A 23,096-nucleotide genomic window follows, 5' to 3' on the forward strand; every position below is an offset into this window, starting at 1 on the left:
CTAATACACCTACTAAGAACATCACTAGTAGGAAAATACGAGGGACTGAATGTATAGATCTCTTTGAGAAGTGTATTTCTCAGGAGCCTGATTTATTACTGTAAACTCGAAGCACTGCCAATGGGAGAAAAGGGTTCTATAGGGTATTTTTTTAGTAACGTACCTTTCTTTCTCTTGCCTAGCAATGAGACTATGCTGACTTCAGCTGAAGAAATGCCCCTGCTTTCTCTAGATAGTGTTCTTGGTCAACCCTTCTAATTATCTGTTTTGTGTCCTCTAATACTGATAAATTATTTTTGTTTCCTTCACTGAAGTTGGTGCACTGAGGACAGGGAATGCATCTTGGTCATCTTTGTAACCTTAGGGCCAATACATTGCTTGATTCACAGTATAGGCCCATCTAGGCTTCAGCTGTCCCCTCTTCAGAGACTTCTGTGAAGAGATTTGGTGATTTCTGAGATCCCTTTTCAGATGTGACATTTCATGATCAAAAGTTTATCATAAATCACCTTACAGATTTGGTTGAAAAATCTATTATACTAAAGTCTAACACCATACCAGGCTGAAAACAGGTACTCAAAAAAATTAGTTGAATTAATAAAATGTCATGTGGCTATATAGTGCATACCTCAAGAATGGAGAAAACTGTAACAAGACAACATCTTCCTTCTCCCCTGAACTTTGTATTATAATAGAGTTCTAGCCATTACCTTGATTTTGACAGTAAAAAATTGTTGTTTTACTACATTTGGTCAATTCAATTCGTACTTGAAATAAGCTGGTCCTCAGTTACCACCCAGAAGTTTCCACTTTTCTTCATAATTGAATTTGATCTAAATATCACCTTTCACTAGAATAGTTCATGTGTTGAGGAGCTCAAGTCTTCATTTTACTTATTCGGCAGATAGGATTAACATAAAGGTTAAGAGCTTAATTCCGGGCAAAGGACTCAAAGTTTAGAGACAGAGTCAAATGGTTCTTTTTCCATCATCCAGCACGAGTTACAAGAAATAATGCATTCAGCCATTTGCTTATGCAATAAATATTTGAGTTTTCTAAGAGCTAGTGTGGTACTATTTCATTCTTGATTCATCCAGCCCTGGCCAGAGTACTTTTATCAGATGGACAATTTATTCGATACCAAAGAAAGGCACAGGGGAAGGACTATATAGTCCACGCAACAGTTCCATGACATTTGTGCTGTCAAACTCTGGAGCTTAGCTGTTTCTCCTTTTGGACTTTAAAGAAGCTGCTTAGGCCCTCAATGCCATGAAAGTGAGACAGGATCTTTCCATCCCCACTCCGCCAGGACCACCTGCCAACATCCTAGCCAGGCACTGCGTTTAAACTCAGAGCTCCTGAAAGGGGCTGGAATCGCCTCTCTGTGGGCTTTGCTTTCCAGAAGAGGAGTAATCAACACGTGTCTGCTTGCCAGGGCTCCCTCCCGAATTCGGATGCTGGGAATGCTCACCTCTATCCTCAAAAGCACACTGCTTTTGATAAAATCACTGAAGAGGGACGAGACTAGTCCTGCCTAGTAAGTCTGGGGCATTTTTCTGCGATGTACTGCAAAACGCTCTCTCCTCACATCACGGCTCACTTGGGTGGGGGTGTCGTTTACCAGAAATGAACCCTAGGGACCTGCAGAACCAGTATCCCCTTCACTCCCCCTCAGACCAGGGCCCTATATTGGTGGTGACCGTGCAGCTCCCACTCGGCCTTCAGCCCCAGGCCCGGCCCCTCTTGCACACCGCACCCGCGCCCGCCCCGCAGCGTCCCCAGGACTCCCTCCCCAAGTTACCATGCTGGCGGGGCGGCTGGCCGCGGTAGAGGGGCTCTCTGCGCCCCCTCTGCACCGCCCCCCTGGAGAGGGGTGCTCGGTGTCGGGTGTCTACTCCTGCCTGTCTACTGCAGCTGGGCTTAGCAGAGTTCTCGGTCGGAGAAGCGCACCAGGCAGCGGCAGTAACTGCGGGCCCGGCGTACGGCAGCCATCTTCGCGGGACAGGGGGCCAGATCCGGGCGCGCTGCAGCGGCGGCCGGGAACTCGGGCTGCGGAGGGGCGCCGGTTGCCCACCGAGGATCGTAGGAGCACCTGAGCGTCGGCCCTGCTGGAGACCTCAGACGCCGCTGCGGAGCTGCCCGCTCTGCTGCGGAAGCCTGCGCCGACGCACCGAGCATGCGCAGTGTCGCCTCCGCGGTCCGTGCGCGCCGCGGGCTGTCCGGCCGCTTTGCCCTAGCTACGGGCCAGCGGGGCGTCGGCCTACTGTGTGCGCGACCAGAATCCGGAGTGCGGCACTCTGTCCCCTGTGTTCGGCCCAGTGAACACCCAGGGAAATGTGAACAGACATTAACTCAAAAAAATGTTTTCTCCGAAATTTGAGGGTAAGCCCTAATTAAGCCGTCCGGAGGAGAGTCAAACCCGAGACTCCCGAAGATCGCGACACCGTCCTGGGTACTCTGTGTGTGCGCGCGCCAAAAGTGCTGCCGCACTCATAGGCTGTTATGAAAATTAATCTTAAGAGCACAGACTCTTGAGACTGAGGAAAGAATGCGCTTATGTGCGCCGCAGGAGGCTAGGAAAACGGCCAAAGTGAGGAGCATCCCCCTACAGATCCCACAATGCAATGGGGCAGGCGTGCAGCTCTGGCGGAGCTGGAGTCCTGCCTGGACCGGCTGGCGGTGCACTCTGGGATTTATAGTTTGCTACTGCACGCTGCGCGCCAGGATTTACTCACCGGCCTGCCCCACCTCTTAAAGCTCAAACACCTCATTTCACTTGAAGGGGAGGCCCACTGGTTTAGCACTACTAATCTTTATGGGTGTATGTTTTAAGAAAACATATAGGCGACATAGCTTCTTACCTTCATTTAGCAAATAAGAGTTTCTAAAGTTTCTGTAAGTGCCAGCGATTAATGGTCACCAGGAGTCCAAGAACCCACATTCAGCAAGCTCACAGAATTTAAATTTCATTATTTTATTCTGAAGTGCCTAGAAATGCATCTACTGCAGAGAACTGGATGCCAAAACAACAACAACAAAAAAAACAAACAACAAACAAACAAAAAACGGGCAGGGTTTGATGAGCTACAAATAAGAAAACCCAAATGCTATATTTTAATTTTAGGATACACCTTTTGGTTGGGTGTGTTTTTATTTATACCCCAAACTACCTATAAAAAAAGTACTCCCATATTTAACAGAGGCCAACAATTTAATAGTTTTAAGAGGAGATAAGATTTAAGTCTTTTAAGGAAAAATTTCCTCCCAATGACCTCTTTAAAATTGAATTTTGAAATTTAAATTGAGGAAAAGGTTTAGGATTTATAGCAGAAGAAAATGATTAAAGGGACTCTTGAATTCTAAATATCAATTTTGCAAACGAAGAATGGGATTTGAAATAGTTTGAGAACTATTGAAAAGTGTTGCATGTTTAAGATGGTCTGGTCAATTAGCACAGATAGTTTTTGTTATTCTAGCAAGTAATTAAATAATAAAAATAAATATTTATAAAGATAAGTTGAATACCCGTTTTATTAAAATACTGTTATACTTCACAGCTATTAGTTTTCTCATTTAGATCAGTTCCACTGTATCAAATAGCCCTCATTACAGGATTGTATTTTGTCATATTGTATTTACAGGGCTGTAATTTTTCCAGAAAGTTTGTTCCATTTGTGAGGCAGACTTGCCTGGACAATTAGACTAAAAACTAATCATTTTAGTTACTTTAAAAATTGTTTTTCATAGGAGTAGTATATGATTCATTAGACTCCTTGTCTCCCTATGTTTTCACTGATGATGATTTGCAATTTTCATTTGCCATATGGTTTGGCTATTGCTAAGTAAACACAAAGGTAGATAAATGTTATATATTTGCCCAGTAGGATGACCCTTTACCTCTTGGGAGAGGAAACCTAAGGGTTCTTAACCAACTAGTAGGTTTCTTCAACAGGAGAAAGAGGAGGGATATAGTGATGAACTGGGAAATTTAAACTCAGAGAAAAATCCTCAATGTGTTGAAGAGTTACTGATTTGTTAATTAAAATTGTGTTGTTTAAGGAAGTGTGATTCCCCTGACCAGCAACATCAACACCAGAAACGTAGGTCCCTCAAATTTGTTTTAAATAGCCCTCCAGGTGATTCTGGTTGCTCCTGAAAATAATTGAGACGCACTGGCTTGCAACAGTTAGGTAAATTTAAACGAGGGATCTGGAAGCAATTTCTTTTTATAAAGTGCTTCACAGCCAAGTCTTATGATTTAAGGTAAAGTCTATAATATAATTGTGAAAAAGATAATATGTTTAAAAGGCATATGTGTTAGATGAAACATAAATAGCACAGAAAGAACAAATATTGTGTAGAGAACATGTATTAAGCTTCCCAAACTGAATAAGGAATTCAGTCTTTTAAATTAAAGATGCTAATATTGTAGACACTCTTAAAGATTCAAGGGAATGCTACAGTGAATTGGTTGAATTTCTATTTTAAACATTTTTCTATTATAATATATATATATATTTTCTAATATATATATAACAAAATTTGCTGTTTTAAACATTTGGGAGGGTACAATTCAATGGCATTGGTTGTACTCACAATGTCGTGTAACCTCAGCTTATGTTTTTTAAAACCAGGAACTTATTTCAGCCGGATTACCTTTAATTAGTGGTGCTCAGAGCATGCAGCGACAGTCTCCATTTCTAAATCTTGACAGCCGATCTGTAGGTGGACTTCGGGTCCTGGGCAGCCGGGTTCCGAGCTCTCAGCCTCCTCGGCCGGGCGCAGGGCGAACTGGCCGCGCTGCAGGGACGCGCAGGGCCAGCGAGGGGAGCTGCAGGGTAACTTTTCCCAGGGAAAGCGGCCGGTCGTCCTCACTAGCAGCCACCCTGCCTTTTGTTTGTTTTCCTGAAGGAGGCTGGAGAGCAGCCGGGTTCCAGCTGCACTGCCATGCGCCCCGCGGCCCGGGCGACTCGCCGGACCTGCCGGGCGTCCCTGCGCGGAGCCTGCGGCCCATCCTAGCAGGCATCGCCCCGCTTTCCAGTTCCCGGGCCGGCGGCGGCGCCCCACTCGCCGACGAGCAGCGCTCTCCGCAGGGGCGGGCCCCCGCCTGAGTCCGCGGCGCCTGTAAGTGGGGCTAGTGGATGGAGGGGCTGCACCCCCGCCCTGCCGGGCGGGGTGGGGATGGGCTGGGGCAGCCGAGGTCCCCTGTCGATGGCCCCGCGAAGCCTGGGGGGGCAGGAAGAAGCTAAGCCGCTGTGGTTCCTCGGAAACCGCGGTTGTATGGGTGTCTCTCTCCTGGCATGAAAACTCCCGAGTCTGGACGATTTTGATGGGTGTGTTTACCTTTTCCTCTGAGAGAGGGGGGAAGATCTTGGCCCTCTCGAATCCTCTCTGGGGATGTCGAGGACTTGGTCTTGCAATTTTCTTAACTAGGCCCTTGGCTGTCCCGCAAGGGGTCTGTCTGAGCAAGAACCCCCACATACTTATTTGCAACCATTTTTCACTGAATTTCTTTCTGCTCTGATTTCTGTTTTACTAACCTGAGTAGATGTTTTGAGAAGGAGACTGAAGGATTTGACTGAATAACTGTTTCTTTTATAACGTTGGCCTTTTAAACTTTGACAACAACAGTAAGAGCTTTTGTAGAACGTAGTTTAATGCATCATTCTGCTGAGAAGAACATTCATTCCCACTATAACTAAGTAAAATTTTGCGTTTGCTATAAAGCTGGGCTAGGCTGAGGGAATACCACCCTGAATTTTGCCAGCGGACTGGATTTTTCTAAGGTATTGATGTTCGTTATCTATTTATTTTTTTGGCCTTCAGCACTCTTTATTAATAGAAGTTTGATAGTTACAGTTTTCATTTCCTAGTGAGTAGGGTTTCAGGGTGTGCCTCAATAGTGAATGGTGCCAATGCTGAATATAAAATTTAAATGAGTTTTAAATTTGTATCAACATATAAATTATTAAGAAGAATTTGTGCCTCAGCCATATGCCTAACTGTGCAAGGAGTTAATATATGCATAAATATGCACATTTGAAATAGTTTTGGAACAAAGTTCTACAATTTGGTAAAGAATCTTTACCAAAAAAAAAAAAAAAAAAAAAAAAAAAAACCCTCTTCCTATCTATTTGAGGACCAAGAATTATAAAACCGTAGGAAGTGGGTGTAGAAATGAGAGAAGTGCTGGGATTTTTTATTTTAAATGACATCCTGTACCATTTCCCATCCTAAGGTCTAACCCTACAGTGACCCTGCACATTTTTGGTTTCTCCCTTTCCACTTTGTCTTGTCCCCTCTGCCAAGTCAAAATGGTGGCTGGGTGGGAAGGGGGCAGCCATGGTTCAGATGGTGGAAGGCCGTGTTGGAGGCTTGATAGAGCTTCCTGGGTAAGCACAACCCGTCTTCCTTGCCAAGGCAAGAGCATTTACAGCAGTCACAAAGAAGTGTTTTTCCTCACTGAAGTTTCTTCCCTACAACGTGTACAGGCACTACCAGGGTAATGAACAGGCCATTTGGAGTTTTATTTATTGACTTTTCAACATCATCAAAGCCCTTTTCATACTTTCCCTGTTTGCTGTTTGTTTTTATCCTCGTTGCCTTTTGAGGTTGCTAGTAAAGGTGGAAATTATGTCAATCTTGAAACTTCGGAATTTCCCTTTATGATCTTCTCCTTCATTTCTGACATCCTTTGTATTATCAAGTCATCAAGACCTTTAAACATGTTTTCTACAGATCATTCCCTCTGTACTCTACTTCTGCCCTCGCACTTCCTCTCCTACAGCACTGGATCCACCTTTTATTCAGCCTCCCAAGACTGACTCTTAGTGAGCCTTCAATAAATGTTTGCCCAATGAATGAATGAACAAATGAACAGAAGCTTCCTTCTCTGGGCTCTTCAGCCTTCTGTTGCCCATCTAATTTTCTTAAATGATCCTTTAATCATGTCTCTTCTGGCCTTGCAAACTTTAGTTCCTCTCCATGATCTATTATCTCAAGTCAATTCTAGTATGTCTGATTTTTTCAAGATTTTTCATAATGAGCCTCACCCTTCTTTGTGCAAAGGATTCTTTGGTTTTCTTTCTGTCCTGAGAGGCCCAGTCTTGTTTCTACTGAAATGTCATTTATATTGCTTTCTCTAGAAATTCCTTTCCTCCTCTCCACTCTTCTGTACAACTCCATCCTTTGGGGAGGAGCCCAAGTCCTACTTTTTTATCATATCTTCTCTAAGTATTCATTTCTCTTTCTTTAAAGACTTGAGAAACTTGTTTGTTAGCCCTTCATTACATTGCCTGTATTGATCTCCAATTCTCTTAGGTTATTTTAAGCCTCCTTAGGTCAGGAGCCATATTTTATGCATGGTAATGTGGTATTGTGGGCTTTGGAGTCAGGCAGAATTGTGGTCAGGGCTTGACTACTCTTTTTAGTCACGTGGCCATGTGGAATTTTTCTATCATTACGATTCTCGAGTGTAAAATAGAGGAATGTTTTCCCCAGCCAATTGTGGTGTGAAGGTGGTCTACAGTGCCTACTCAGTAACTGCCATCCACCTGACAAAGTTCTGTTCCTCCCTTGACAATGACTAGTTCTGAATATGTGGCATATATTTAGTAAATGTTTATGGTCAGATTTGTAATAGACCATAAGTCATGGGTCAGCTAAGAGGCCCAGAGGATCAGGGTAACTATGCTGTGAATCCTTAGTAAGTATTATTCTGCCCTTACTGAATATGACTTGAGCTTAAGTTATTCCTGGCTACAGCTCTGCTTCTGGGATCTGTTGCTATTTTTCCATCTGAACCTTGCCAGGAACACTTCTGCCTTTGGAAAAAAAAAAAAAGAAAATTTTTTTTTTTTTTTAACTTCTGCTCTTGCAGCAAGCTCTTCCATTTTCTTTTATAGGATCTTACTGAGTTAAAGATGTACCTAACCCTTCTATTGATGTCTGCCCTTATAAAAGCATTTTTCTGCTTATGGAGTATATGAGTATGTGATTTATGCAGAACTACTTACCTGTGGTTTTTGGGCAGTTTCTGCGTATTGTGACCTTTATATGTAAGTATATGAATAGTATCTCACTTACTGTTGATTCTTTTATCAACATTCTTTAGCCATGGCATTCTGAGAAGGCCTTATGACTAGAATATCAGCAATCTACTTCCTGTGACCCTTGGTATTTATGGGTGATGTGGGTGACTAGGAGAATATACAGAGGTGTGTCCTGAATGACTTATGTTATCTTGAGGTCAACTGTATGCTAGTGTGTAGCTGTGCTTACCTTTGGATCATAGCCTTAACTTTCTTATAAAAATGCATATGTTCTAGAAAATTACATTGTAAAAAGAATTTATGAATCAAGTAATTTTCCAGAACAGATAGCATTAAAATTCTAAGGAAATATTGTGGCAGGGAGAAAATCAGAGATGTTTTTACTGCAGCCAGTGAAGAAAAGTAAAAGAAGCCACTCAGAGTCACCTGAAAATGATAACTGAGGTTGTGTGTGCATTCATGCTCAGACTCTGCTCCTCTTGATCTGCTGACTGATGTTAGGAAATTACCACTGTTCAACAAATTTTGGGGAAATATTTAATACAAGCAGAAGGCTGCCTCCATTCCCGATTTCCTTGCAAGGAAATTGAAGTGTCCTTGTACGTTAAGTGTCTCACTTGCTGTGCCTTGAACATTGAAATCTTCATTGACAAATGCAGATAGTCCCCCACTCATGAAGAAATTCCTCTCTCATGGTGGGACTCGCTGTGCAGGCTACAGTCATAGCCTATGTAGATTGACTTATGAAGTTTGGGCTCAGGATTAGCAAAATATTCACATACCAAGAAAGGAAGAGGCATTGTGGTACATCTTTTGTAGAATAAAACATGATATACTCACACATTTAAAAAATATGCTATTTCTGAAGATAACAAAGATTCTTTTGTTATTTGTTGAGTCTCTGAACCTCATCTTTCAAAGTGAGAATGTTGGATGATCATTAAGTTCCCTTACAGGAAGAAAAAAAAAGAGTTCTTATTTTATGGTCTGAGGGTTTCCTTAACATTATGCTTTCAACTTAGATCATACTGAACTTAGCTTTCAAATCTACCCTAATAAGCATTCAGTTATTTATTATCATACTTTAAAAATTTTCCTAGACTTTAAGTTTGTTATCCTAACTCAATTTTTGAAATGAAATGGCCACCGTAGAACCTCACATTTTACTTGATACTTTTTCCACCATGATGGAGTTCTGTACTGGGCCCTTGATAAAATCTATGACATGATAACTGAGAATTGGGAGAACCACACTTTTTTGAGGAAAGCTCAAAGTCGGTTTTTAACCTTTCTTTGGGTACAGAATGACCTGTGATGAAGTGCTGTTGATATGTGACTGCCCTTGTGACTGCTTTAAAAGATAAATGCCCCAGAACCACAAGGATAAAGTATTATGGTGTAATGTAATGTCTACCTACTAATTGGACAAGACCATGAATGTTACTAAAGATTGAGCATTCTTAACCCAGAAATTTTTTAAGCACTGACCTAATACTACAGGTGGAAGATTCCACACCTGACTTTATGTGATAAATGGCAGCCAAAATACAGGTGTACTCAAAATATTGTATAAAATTACCTTCAGACTATGTATATGCAATATATATGAAACATAAATAAATTTCATGTTCAGACTTGGGTCCCATCCCCAAGCTATCTCATTTAATATGCACATATTTCAAAATCTGGGGAAAAAAATCCCAAATCTGAAACACCTCTGATGGCAAGCATTTTGGATAGGGATATTCAGCCTTAATCTGCATAAACTTGAAGTTCCCAGAATATACCAGTTAATGGTTTTGTCTTTTTGCATATTTACTTTGTTTTAAAAGTGAATTTATCAGAATGATTTAACTAAAACAAAGTTGAATGAGAGGAAAGCAAGATATACATGTCTTTCTGTTATTTTAACTGTTGAAAAGCCAATGTTTTCCAAATTAATGTTACGTTTTTAGAAGTACTCATATTTTGGTACCTTAGTCTCACTATCATTATTCAATTTTGAATAGAAAAAAGAAAAAGGAGGGCATTATGGATGGCAATGGGGTGAATTTCATGGTACAGGAAAATCAGCAATAATCAGAATTACCTTCAGAGGTCTATAGTTGCTCATTCATTCATTCACTCATTCATTCAATACATCTTTCTTATGAGAACCTATAAGTACCAACTGTATGCTAGATACTCTTCTAGATATCAGGAATACAGTTGTGAACATAACAAAATTTCTATCCCACAGAGCTTATGTTCTGGTGATAAACACACTTTTGTGTAGGTGACCCTGTAACCTGGAAGTAAATAAGCTGTATATGAAAAGTGCTGAAGTAAGCAAAAATGTTTTTGCTTATATGTGGGATTCCTATTTCACGGGTTGACAAGCTGTGGCCTGTGGAGTATATCCTACCTGCTGCCTGTTTTTTGTAAATAAAATTGTCTTGGAACATGGTGAAGCCATTTATTGATGTATGGTCTATGGCTGCTTCTGCGCTACAACAAGAGAGTTCAGTCACTACATGACAGACATGTAGTCTTCAAAGCCCAAAATAGTCACTGGCCCTTCACAGATAAGTTTGCTGACCCCCACTCTGTTTTATTCTTGTATTAAGTTCCTGTTTCTTCCTTAATAGATTTGTTGATTTATTTGTTATATATGGTAGTGAAGTGCCTTATACTGAGGTCCACTCCTTAGTTAAATGTGTAATATCTGTATAGATTATGAATATATGATGTTTTTATTTGTCCCTTCCCCCATCTTAATCTCACCCATCCTGCCCACCTCTAAAACATGGGGTGGCAAACAGTTGGAGTGAGATTATTGGCTCCCTCGCTGCTCTTTGTTAAGCTGGGGAGCTCTCACCCCAGCTTATCCAGTTTCACACAACTCCGGATGAGGTTTTTTTCTCTAACCCTTGAGCATTTTGCTCTTCCTTTAGTTCTTCACATTCCACAAAAGCCACCTATGTGTCATAGTTGAAAATCATCTGCAGGTGATCGAAGATTTTTCCTTCAGGCGTGGGGCATGAGCACCCTTGGTGGTACAGGAGAAGTGATGGGGAGCCATAGGCCCTTCTTAGGAGATTAGGACCTGGAGCGTGAGGAATTCTTTTCTCAGAAGCTAGGGTTAGAGGAGTAGGGGAAAAAAGCATGAAGCAGTTTCTTGGGCATAGAAAGCACACCAGAATAACTGATTGTCTTCTGTTACCATCTAGTTGAGGCAATAACTGAAAACATCTTAAGTGAAGTCCTCTGTCAAGGTAAAGATAAAGCAAGTTCCACAGAAATAGGATCATTTGGCCTTGTAGCTAGCTGTTGTTCTCAATGAAGAAAAAAGCACTCCTGTAAGGGGCAAAATGCATAAAAGATTTGTTTGCCAAAATGTGTATGGACAGAAGAATTAGGCCCTAGAGTCATAAACAAGCTATACTTATTATTTTTAGTACCCCTTTAAAATAATTTATTCACTCTTATGAAGTTATGGAACACTTGAATCTAGAATGTGAAATGTAGTTATAAGCCTGTAAAGGTAGAATGAATTCAAAAGTATCATGAAAAGGGTCATTTATGAATTTTGCACATAATCCACGTTTCTTATGAGGACAGATGAACATAACAGAATCTTTTCAGTGTACAGTGATTAAGACTAGGGAGGCAAACTTCTTCTAAGGGTCTGAAGAGTGTAAATGTGCTTGGTAAATCACAACTCCCAGAGAATCCCAAGTTTGCACATAATTTTATGTCTGTGATCTTTTAAAAAAAATGTATAATTGTGACATTTATCCCATGACTATTAGGATTTCAAAATAAAAAACAAAATACATTTGTCCTGGCTCCCAGCTTGTTTTCCGGGCTATGAATGAGCAGGGCCCCTGATGTTAGTCAACTGGTGGTCATGAACAGATGTTCTTTGCCTCCACTGAGGATTGAAGCTGAGGGGAGGGAATTGGGGCAGAGAACGACAGGAAGGCTTCCCCAATATAGCCTAGCAAGGAAAGTCATAACGTGTACTTCAAATTTGCTAGAATCCTTTCTCTGTTTGTGGGATACAGCCTTACCCAAAGGCCAAAGACCTGATCTGGTAGCATGGAGAGGCCTCTCTGTGATTGAGGGCCCCCAGCATTCTATGGTATTTACTATTTTTCCACTTCAGAACTTCAAAACATTTCTGTTCAAGTCAAACAATTTTCTGATCTTCACTTTGGACATGAGGAAATAGAAGCACTGAGAGTTTTGAAGTACTTACATAAGGAGGTACAGAAAATAAATTGCTAAGTTTAAACTTCAAATTTGGGCCAAACAGTCTTTGAGGACCTGCTGTGTGCAAACACAAAGCTAAAGGTGGTACAGGTTGCCTTCTGGTGGACATGCAGAGGACTAGCTTGAGAGTCACTCACCTTCAGTGAGGTGAAGGGTGAGGTGTTGTCATGGGTGAGGACCCTTAGCTATTTCTGTCTGTGTGGGTTGAGCAGGAGGCTCTGGAAACTCTATGCGTTAGCTAGACTGATGGAAGAAAAGGAAGCGATTCTTAACTTTGGGGCCCGGCTGAGGCACTGGGGTACCTGTTCCTCTCTTGACTGAGAGACATTGCATAGCATAGAGAACCCTGTCTTCTTCATTAGCCTTTGTGCATGGGATGAGAAAAGTGGAAATGTTTATCCATCTTAGAGAAACTCTAGCTTCACAAAATCACAGAGCATTCAAGGAGGGAATCACCTCGCATCATTGAGTCCAATGCCTGATTCCACTGAAAAAGTAAACCTGGAAACCAAGAAGTGCCCTAAGAAGTTATAGTTGGCCAGTGCTGAGTGAAAACTGGGACCCAGTCCCTCTTCATCTGCATTCGCTTTGCATCTACTGAGGCTGGTTAGTGCTACTAGTAAATCTGCGACTTGCAGATTTACTGATTATTATCATTGCATTTTTGGCTTATTTGATGTATGAAGACACTCTGTGTGTATTAGTTATAATGAGTGATTCATTCAGGTTAACTCTGTGACTCAGTGGTATTTAGGAGTATGCTGGTTCTGACATGCTAATTCCCAAGATAATGAATGGGCCCCTACATTCCATTTTCTTCCTGGCAGTGTTAGCTGTCTATACCAGGAGCTGAACTTAAACACACTCAGTGGTAGGGGGGAAATAGAAGAGACTCAAGACTCAAGGAAGCTGCGTGTGTGCTTGTCAAATGGTCAGAAATAGTGCTTCTTTTCTAAAAAAGAGAATTTTTTTCTTTCAATTTTTCTTTAAACAAAAACTTTTTTTTTTTTTTGAATTTTTTTCTTCATCCTTTTGCTTTGTCACGTTGGATAGGGGCATAGGAACAGGAATTTATTTATTTATTTTTTTCTAGTAAAACCAGACACACAGAAGACAATTGAAAAACAAACAAACAGACAAAAAACAATGGCACCTGACAACAGGGAAGATAGGGTCCTGAAGAACTGCAGAGCATACCCAGCCACAAAGCTAGTAGCATTTCTCTAGGTTTCTATTGCTATGGAGGGCAGAAGACCCTGTGTTGTTAAATTTTTGGTTTTCCAGGGAAACCCCAAATTTGGATTTATATATGAACTTTGTTATTTTTAAACATAGACTCAAAACACACTTCTAGATTCACCACCCAGGCTGCCCATTTGTGGCCCATGGTAACACAGTGTGAAAACTCCATATGCTAATGTCATGTATTTGGAGATTTCAGGCTAGAGGTGTGAAGTTCAGTCCACTGTGCAAAGTTAAATAGAAATCCTCTATACTTCAAAAAGGAAAGCCCTTGTGTTCATTGGGTAAGCATAGATTTCTGATTTCTCTTCTTTCTTTTTTTTTTTGTACAGGGATTGTACTAGGGTGCTTAACCCTTTTTATTTTTTATTTTGAGAGAGATTCTCACTAAGTTGCTTAGGCCCTTATTAAGTTGCTAAGGCTGGCTTTGAACTTGTAATCCTCTTACCTCAACCTCCCAATTTTCTAATGTACTCAATTTTGAATGAATGAATATCAGTGCTGTATAATTTAGATAATTGTGTGAAAGTCTTTGGGATGTTGTATTAAAGAATAATAAATAATAGCCCACAAAGACACCAGGTCCTTATCCCTGGAATGTATGAATGTTACCTTATATAATTAAGTACACTTCATAGATATAATTAAATTAAGGAGTTTGAAATGTGAAAATTATTTTGGATTACCTGGGTAGACTTTAACGCAAACACAAATCCTTTAAAAGGAGATAGGAAGGGAGAAGAGAGATTTGAAGACAGTAGAGAAGACAATGTGATCATGGAGACAGAGATTAGAGTGATATGGTCACAAGCCAAGAAGTGCTGGAAGCCCTCAGAAACTGGAAGGGACATTAAATGGATTCCCCTAGAGGCTCTGGAAGAAGTGCTGGTATCTTGATTTTAGCCCAATGATAACTGATTTCAGACTTCTGGCTCCTAGAAATATGAGAGAATAAATTTCTGTTATTTTGAGCTACAAAGTTTATGGAAATTTGTTAACAGTAGCTGTGGGGAACTAATACAGTTAGTAAGAAAAACTTTTTTGTATTTTTTAAAATTTATTTTTTGTCAGTGATACATGATTCAGAATATGGACAAGCAACATGTCCTTAAAGAAAGAAAACAGCCATTATTTAGAGACTAATATTTAGAAACTTCTCCAAGACTCCATTGCCAGTGATCTCCAAGGTGACTTTTTCCTTACTTGTGCATTGCAGCACTCTTGTCTCTACTCTTCCCAGGAACTCACCCCAAATGCTACATTTACTAATAACTTGTATGTGTTCTACCTACCAGCTAGATGGAAAGTTCCCAGAAGTCTGATCTACTCCCACAGTTCTTTGGATCTTATATCTCAGTACTGAGCATAGTTCCTTATGCTTAATTTTTCAGTTCTGTGGTACTTTATTGATACTTGTAACTTCTTAAACCTAATTAGCTATTCCTGTATATGTGAAATAAGTAAATAAGTGTATTTTTTTTCCTTTTCTTTTTTTTTCTTCTTGGAATTGAGTCCAGGGCTGCTTTACCACTAAGACAGGGTTTCTGCTGAGGCTGGCTTCAAACTTGCAATCCTCCTGCCTTAGCCTCCCCGAGTTGCTGGAGTTACAGTACAGTCATGTGCCACTGTGCTTGGCTTGAAATACATATTCTATAAAAATAAGTATTTCACATATTTTTATATCATACAACACAAATGTAAGTAGATCTCACAATCATAGAAAAGATATGTGTTAGTCTTTTTACCAAGTTGTAAAGAACTCAATGGTAGAAACTTCTACTTTTGGACTGAGGGGTAAGTGGAATATAGATGTAGAGAGGAGTAGACAAGATATGCTTGAGTGGAACCAGAGTGGCATGGTGGTGCTTTGTTTCTATACTGAATTGAAACTTGAGTTAGATATAATTGAAGACACAGGGAATATTTGTGGTCATTGTTTTAAAAGAGCACTCCAAAACTTTGGGTCAATAAAATTTATCCAGGAATACAACTTAAAAAAATAGCTGTTTCACATATGCATTTTACATCTTTGGTATTTTTTTTCTTCTTTAAAGAACGGACTCTAGATTTAGATGTCTCCCATTAAATATCAAAGAAGAATTACAATAAAAATAGTTGTTAATGTGCTCAAGCCTTTTTTTCCTGCTTAAACCTGAGAGTTGTTTTCTCTTGCTGCTTTTGACATAAGTTCTGCTGGTAACTGTGGTAAATTTCATCAGTGACATGCAGAGTGAGCCCCACTGGACTCTACTTGTCATGCAAGGTATGATCCATTCATGATTGCCACCTGCCATGTTACAGGGCTAGGGCGGATTCTAGAAGCTCATGCAGCATGGATTGAGGAAGAGGTTCTACTGGAGAAACTTTCAAAGCAAGAGTAGCAAGAAAGAAATGGAGGTTGCAGTTTCTTATCATTTTCATGGAGAGCCATACTGATCCACCTTCTTTGTTGAACATGCCTTGGGCATGAGAACAGTCTTGTCTGAGGGGGAATAATCAGAGAATTTGCAGTCTGAGTTTAGATGCCAGCTGTGGATAGCAGTTTTCTGGGAGAGCATCTGCTCACCCTGTGGGGAACTTAAAGTTCCAAAGGAGTCTGGTTTAGAAAAAACCCAGGTAGAAGATAGAAGCCTCAGTTCCAGCTAGCTAGTTGTCCAGGTAACCCTGAATGATACCCAGGGCCTTTTTTTTTTTTTTTTAACATTGTTTATTGCATCACTGTAGGTTTATGTCATTTTTATATTAGATATTCTTCCAAAATGGAAGCACATAATGGTGGGTTAAAAATGAACCTTAGGCTAATAGAGAATTACTTCTAATTTGTCTCCAGCTACATACCTTTAAAACTATGTTAACTATCAAGGTCTATCACCCCCTGTGTAGAATTTTGTATTGCATTTCCTTTGTGAGTGAAGCCATAGCCTGCTGTATCTGGAATGCAATCATCTGTACTTGATAGACTAATAGTGACTGTGGCAACAAAGACCTTTAATTAGGTCATCTAGCAAGAAATCAAAGGCAGTTTTTTTTTTTGTTTTTTTTTCAGAGATCATGCAGCAGCCCACTGATGTCATGGAGGACTAAGCCTCTTTGTTCATCCTCAGTGGACAGAATTCTCGTCTTTAGAGATGATTTCTTATAGTCACCAGGCTTCCTAAGCCCTATATAATTCAGTTTTACACAACCATGCTCATGGTGGAAATGTGGGGCAGCTTCTTTGTCAACTGTCTTTATCAGGGAGTGGATTCCTTCTTAGAAGCCTTCCTCTCCCTCACCAGTTCACTTCCTTTTATTCCCATAAGTGAGAGCCATAGTTGTAGTCCTAAACAGCTTTCAGTAGTAAGTACAATAGCTTTGCTTGGCTTAGATTTATCTAGTTTATACCCCGGGGTGGGAGTAGGGGGCTCCTGAGCCTAACTATGTTGAATTCTGAATAAAATCAGTTCTATAAACTAAGCAATAAGGGTAATGTGGCTGTTGGGTAGACAGGCAATGGCATCTGCCAGAGCTCCCTTCTTTTCCCTAGGGCATTGTCCAATTTCCCTGTTGTTTTCCCAGAGCAACAATGAGGTTTTTTTTTTTTTCTTTACTTTCTGATTCTGATATGAGTCAACATATTTGGGCCACCACAAAAATGATGAATAACTGAAAAATAGGGATCTCACATGAACATAACCACTTCTTGCTAGGATATGCTTAGAACCGATTGTGGGCTCATTAGTGCTTCTTGTCTGAAGCTAATTTGGCTAATACCATTTCATTTTTTTTTCTTTGTATGAGAACTAATTCACCAGTGTGAGGATAGAAAACTGTGACAGCGATCATAGTTCTATTTTATGAGTTCATACATAAATGCAGCTAATCTTTCTCTATGTTGTCCCTTTGTATACTTGAAATAATTATTTTGACTCCCCAATTCTCCTTTGCCTCTAGCATCCTGTGTTTCTTCATCTACTCTTCTTGTGTTTTCATTTAGGCCCTGACTATGTTCTTTACTCTCTCTCTTGCAGTTGGCATCTGAAATTGAACAGGAATTCAGTGATGTGGTGAGACTATTGCATTCCTAGGTCTGAGCCCAGGGCTGCCCTGTTTAACTCTGCTGGGAACATTTACATTGTGTTCTGTGTGAATGCAATACTCCACAGTTGTGCAGTCCATTAGCCTTGTCTGAATGCTGTGTTCCTATAAGAACTAAATAGAACAGCCTTAGACCTGTTTGCAGCCGCCTTTTGAGAATTTCTGGTGAGAGCTTTTATACATACCTAGAATTTAATACCCCAGAAATCAGAACCCACATCTCTTAACATTGCCAAAAACATATGCCCACACATTCCCTATCCCAAAGTGAATGTCCCTAGGTATCTCAGATTCACCTAGTCTAGTGCCTTTGTTCATGTATCACCTGGCCTATTACAGTAGCCCTCTAACTACTCTCTCTGCCTGAATTCTAACATCTATTAATCTCCATAGGGATCCTTCTCTTGCTGTTTCTGTGCTTAAAGACTCTGGAGAACTTTCCTCTGCAGAATAAAGACCAAACTCCTACATGATGCACATATCCTTCATAATTAGTCCCTGCCCTGAGTTTCTAGCTAGTTCCTGCTATTTCTCCACTGTCTTCCATTGATTTGGTGCCCTAACCCCACCTGGAGAGCTTTCAGAGCTACCAAAGTTCTGTGCCCACTCTTGACCTGCCTCTTGGGTAGAAGTGGGCATCAGTAGATGTTAAAAGTTCCCCAGGTGATTCTAATGTTCAGTGAGGGTAAGAACCATTAGGCTTTTGCCCTCCTGTGAGCATGTGAAGCTCTTTTACCTGCCAATCGTTTGCACAGTTTTTTCCACCTTTCTCTCTTCTAGTGATGAACATTGCTTATTCTTCAGTATCTCAGCACTGTCATTTCTCTAAAGGATTGTCTGATCTCTTCCGTCCTTTCAAGAGTTGGCTCTTCTCTCTCATCACTTTCTATTATGTGTCAGATGTGAATTATTTAAAGGAAAGACTCTTATCTTATATCCTTAATATGTCCCCAAAGCCTTGTATAATGTTTAGCATCTCAGTAAAATTTGACTAGAATTTTATACTGTCAACTTGGCATATAAAGAGACACTACTCTAATCTGTTGTACAATTGTTATGTAATTACCTGAAACAACATATTAGAAAGCAACTACTGTATTGTGATAAGAGTAAGATCTTGCCAGAATAACTAAATTTTGTTCCTTGATAATATGACAAACTGTAGCAAGGAGGAATATTAGGGTAACTGTGTGTTGAATGAACGTCTCTGTGTCTGTCTGTCTGTCTCTTTCTCTCTCTCTCTCTCTTTTTTTTGGGGGGGGGCAATACTGGATATAAAACCCAGGGGTGCTCTACCACTGAGCTACATCCCCAGTCCTTTTTTATTTTGAGACAAGATCTTGCTAAGTTGCCCAAGCTAACCTCAAACTTGGGATCCTCCTGCCTCATCCTCCTGAGTAGCTGGTGTTTTACAGGTGTTTGCAATTGTGTTGGGGGACTCAATGTATCTCCATTTCAGTAAAGTTTTCAATTCATTCAGTTTTCTCCATGATAATCTAGGAAAGTTTTGATCTAATTATACATCTTAAGTGAGGCATTAGCTGTCACAGAAAGATTTCTATTATTATTATTTATTAATAATTGGTAGATTATTATTTATTAATAATTGGTAATGCCAATGCAAAAAAAGAACTATTACTCTAACATAGATCATTATTATTATTTCTTAAATCTTTATGTGTCTATTTATTTTTGTGGTGCTGGGACTGAACTCAGGGCCTTGTACTTGGTAGGCCAGCTCTGTACCACTGAGCCACATCCTCAGCCCAACATAGGTCATTATTAAGTTTTGGTCAACAGAATTCATCAAGGAAATGGAGAAGTATATGAGGATTCAGAGATGAATGCCAAAGATAATTAAAGGAGTGGAAAATAGGTCCTATGAGAAAAGGTTGTGCAATTAGGGTAGAAGGCTGAAAGGCACACACTTGATTACTAATTTCACGTGCATACAATTATGACATGGTTTCATTATATACACAAAAAACTAAACATGAAGAAATTAATTTAAATTAGCTTTGCTTGAACATGAATTAAAATTGTCTAACTGGATTATAAAGTGCAATCCTGATTATGTTATATACCCTGGTTAAAATACGACAAACAAACTAACAACAACAACAAAATAAAACCTTAATTGACCATGTTATCTCTAGGACAACGCTGCCTTTTTTTTTTTTTTAAATAAAAGACATAGTTTATTAGATGATTTTTGACAAATCAGATTTCCAGTGATTTATTTTTTAAAGGGAGATGACATGCAATGATGGGTTGGAAGTTTTAATTTGCTAGAGAAATAAATTATTATAAATAAATATGATGCTATAGAAAACATATGTGCTATGTCAAAAAATAGATGAAGATAAATATGAGAAAGAAGAAAAAGAGTAGTAAACAATGCATAGCCATGATTGCTGATGCTGTGACCCAGATGCCCTTTTTATGTTATGTTGAAGTGTACCCTGAATCTAAAACAGTGACCATAGGCAGAGGAACGCTCTTACAGTGTTGTCTTCTGAACAAGTCAACATTAAATAAGTCTACACTTTTTTTTAATATTTATTTTTTAGTTGGACACAATACCTTTATTTAATTTTTTTTTTTAATGTGGTGCTGAGGATTGAACCCAAGGCCTCGACGCTGAGCCACAACCCCAGCCCCTACACTTTTGTTTTTTGAGCTAAAATAAATGTTTAGTAAGACGTACCTGTTATTTTAAAGATTTAATTCCTGTACCATTTTGAGGAGAATTTTTGACACTTTTAATCATTAATAATTTGAAATTTGCAGGAAAGTTACAAGAGCAGCACAAACAGCTTCATATATCCTTGGTTGGCTCAGGCCACCAAAACAAGGTATCATAAATTGGGTGTCTTAAACAACAGAAATTTATTTTCTCATTGTTCCAGAGACTGTGAAGTCTAAGACCAAGGTTCTCATAGGATTGCATTTCTGCAGGCAAGGGCTCTCTTCTAGCTTTTAGGTATATGTCTTGCAGAAGGCCCTCATGGCAGGGACTGTGTAGCACTCATCCTATCTTATCAGGGTCCTGCCTTTATGACCTATGACCTCATTTAACCTAATTATCTTTTTAGGCTCATTCTCCAAATACAGTCACATTGGGAGTTTGAGCTTTAAATTACAAATTCGAGGGAGGGAGATACAATTCAGAACATAATTTATCCTTTACCAAGATTTACCTACTGTTAAAAAAAAAAAAAAAAAAAAAAAGATTTACCTACTGTTAACATTTTACCCTGTTTGTTCCCTGAAGCTTTGTGCAGGTGAGCACACACACACTATTTTGTTCTACTCACTTGAGAGTATAAATGATCCTTGACTTTACAATCGTTCGACTTAAGAGTTTTTCAACTTGTGAAAGTGACATGTATTATGTGGAGACCATACTTTGAACTTTGGGTTTTGATCTTTTCTCAACCTAGCAATATTTATTACCATAATCTCTCTCATTGTTGAGAAGCATCAGTGAGCCCCAGGTCCCAGTCGGGCACACCATCAGAGGAGAAGCAGCTGATAATCTACAGCGCACTATGTTGCCAGCACTTTTTAGATCTTGTATTTTGTGTTTTCACATCCCATCATGTCTATAACTCCTATCTCTCTGTGTACATAAGGTAATCAAAAATTTATCATAAAATAGGCTTTGTAAGTTTCGATGATTTTCCCCAGCTGTAAGCTAATGTAAATGTTTTTAGCACTTGGAGATAGTTAAGTCAAGCTATGATGTTTGGGATGTTAGGTGTATTAAATGCATTTTCAATTTACAGTGGCTTTTTCAAGACATAACCACATGGTAAGTCAGGAGATGTCAATTCCTTTACAGATAAATTCCTCTGTTTGTAAATTCTTCAGGGTATGTTTTCCAAAAATAAGGCTATGTTCTTCTGATGGCACACAGGCATCATCTTCAGTAAATTTAACAGATTCTAGCCTTTTCTAATCTATTGTCCATATTCCAGACTGATTGACTCTCAATTATATAAGTGAAAAAAATCAGCGACTTATTATTTTAAAAAAAACCACAAAACTGAGTTATATTAAAAGGGGCATACTCTATAAATCTTGAATTGTTAGTTCTTTGTTTAGCTTCTAAATGTCTAGTTGTAAAAAAATATACTGTTGATGCTTAGCCACAAAGAGTTTATGGAGTACATGCTGATTCTCTTTTTAACTTAATGTTAGCCTTCTGTGGCTTTTTACATGTCTCCATGGTTAATTGTAGCTGAAATGAACCTAACAGTATATTTAGGACTAATTCTCATAAGTCAGCAATTTTCACCAACCATAGTTATTGGGAAGAGTTTGCTCAGAATGGTCAGTAGAAAAGCATTGAATTGGAGCTGATTCATTTCATTACTTTCTAAGCATGGTATCTCTAGTTTTATAAAGTGTTGGAAAAGAACATTATTTAGACCATGGGTTGACAGTTTTTTTCTGTAAAGAGCCAGACAGTAAATACTTGAGACTTTGGAAGCCATACAGTGTCACAAACATCAACTTTGCTATTGTAGCCACAGACAGTCTGCAAGTGTGTGGGTATGACTCTGTCCCAATGAAACTTTATTCACAAGACTGGGTGGTGGACTGGGAGTTACAGTTCACTGACCCCTGACTTAGATTATCAAAATATAAAAACTTAAAATGTATATTAGCATTTGTCCTTGTCTCATTTTTTTCTCTATAGGCAGAAGACTGATCTTTGAAAATATGTATTTGGGAGATAGTCACGTTCTATTGAATACCTTGTGCTGTTGCTGCCATCGAAAAATCTGGTTACACTCTGGGGAGGCCTGCTATCACTGCAGGACTGAACCGCCGCGGCCCTGAGATGAGTGTCCGGCCTGAGCAGGCACACCATGAATAGATACACAACAATCAAGCAGCTTGGGGATGGAACCTATGGTTCCGTCCTGCTAGGAAGAAGCATCGAGTCTGGGGAACTGATTGCCATTAAGAAGTAAGTTGTATCCTTCACTTTTCTGATGTCATCTTTAGCTACACGTTGTCAAGATAGTTTCCATTCCACCTTCTCCAGTCCTGGTCTTAGGAACAATCTTAAAGGGGAATGGGGGGAGGGTGTGCAGAAGAACCTTAGCTGATGACTACTATGGATTATACTATGGATTAGATGAGTGTGTTAATGCTGTAGTACTCTTGTTAGAGGCCTTCAAAATCTCCACTTTAGACTTACTTACCACTTACTGGTTACTACTTACCACTTGGAAAAAGTACTAGTGAAGTACTAGTACTGTCTATATGCACTAGTACTTTTCCACAGTATTTTCTCATCTTGTAAACAGATGAATAAACATCATTTGACAAGAGAGGATACAATTTCTGTGCTTGTGTATTTACATGTGTGGTGGTCTGATGACTTCTGTCTTGTTCCCTCTACCTTCTTGATCTTTGCAGCCAGTGTCCAGACATATTATGTAGTTATCTGTTGCTGTA

At 39.7% G+C, this 23,096-nt stretch overlaps 3 protein-coding genes across 4 annotated transcripts in view; 2 read left to right on the forward strand and 1 right to left on the reverse strand.

The window, feature by feature from the left end:
• Fbxo9 (F-box protein 9) overlaps positions 1 to 5,295 on the reverse strand; it is a 49,587-nt gene extending 44,292 nt beyond the window's left edge. Inside the window, exon 1 of one of the 2 annotated variants that reach the window (XM_076858591.1) lies at positions 4,657 to 5,295. Coding sequence is in view for 1 of the 2 variants with exons in the window: in XM_076858590.2 (XP_076714705.1) it covers positions 1,802 to 1,804 (3 nt within the window). In the remaining variant the exon portion in view is untranslated. Of the gene's footprint in view, positions 1 to 1,801; positions 2,159 to 4,656 lie in introns of those variants that run through there. The other variant, XM_076858590.2, reaches the window with a different exon arrangement.
• LOC143401304 (uncharacterized) lies at positions 4,867 to 22,472 on the forward strand. The gene is made up of 2 exons (XM_076858593.1): positions 4,867 to 5,124; positions 22,330 to 22,472. Exon 2 carries the CDS (start codon positions 22,353 to 22,355, stop codon positions 22,470 to 22,472), a length of 120 nt encoding a protein of 39 aa, XP_076714708.1. The 5' UTR covers positions 4,867 to 5,124; positions 22,330 to 22,352.
• A 29-nt stretch (positions 22,473 to 22,501) lies between these two features.
• Positions 22,502 to 23,096, forward strand: part of Cilk1 (ciliogenesis associated kinase 1) — a 38,383-nt gene continuing 37,788 nt past the window's right edge. The window contains exon 1 of the mRNA XM_076858589.1: positions 22,502 to 22,602. Within this exon, the coding sequence (XP_076714704.1) occupies positions 22,502 to 22,602 (101 nt within the window). The remainder of the gene's footprint in view (positions 22,603 to 23,096) is intronic.

The sequence above is a fragment of the Callospermophilus lateralis genome, chromosome 6 (genome assembly GCF_048772815.1).
Source record: "Callospermophilus lateralis isolate mCalLat2 chromosome 6, mCalLat2.hap1, whole genome shotgun sequence".
In the NCBI taxonomy this organism is placed as follows: domain Eukaryota; kingdom Metazoa; phylum Chordata; class Mammalia; order Rodentia; family Sciuridae; genus Callospermophilus; species Callospermophilus lateralis.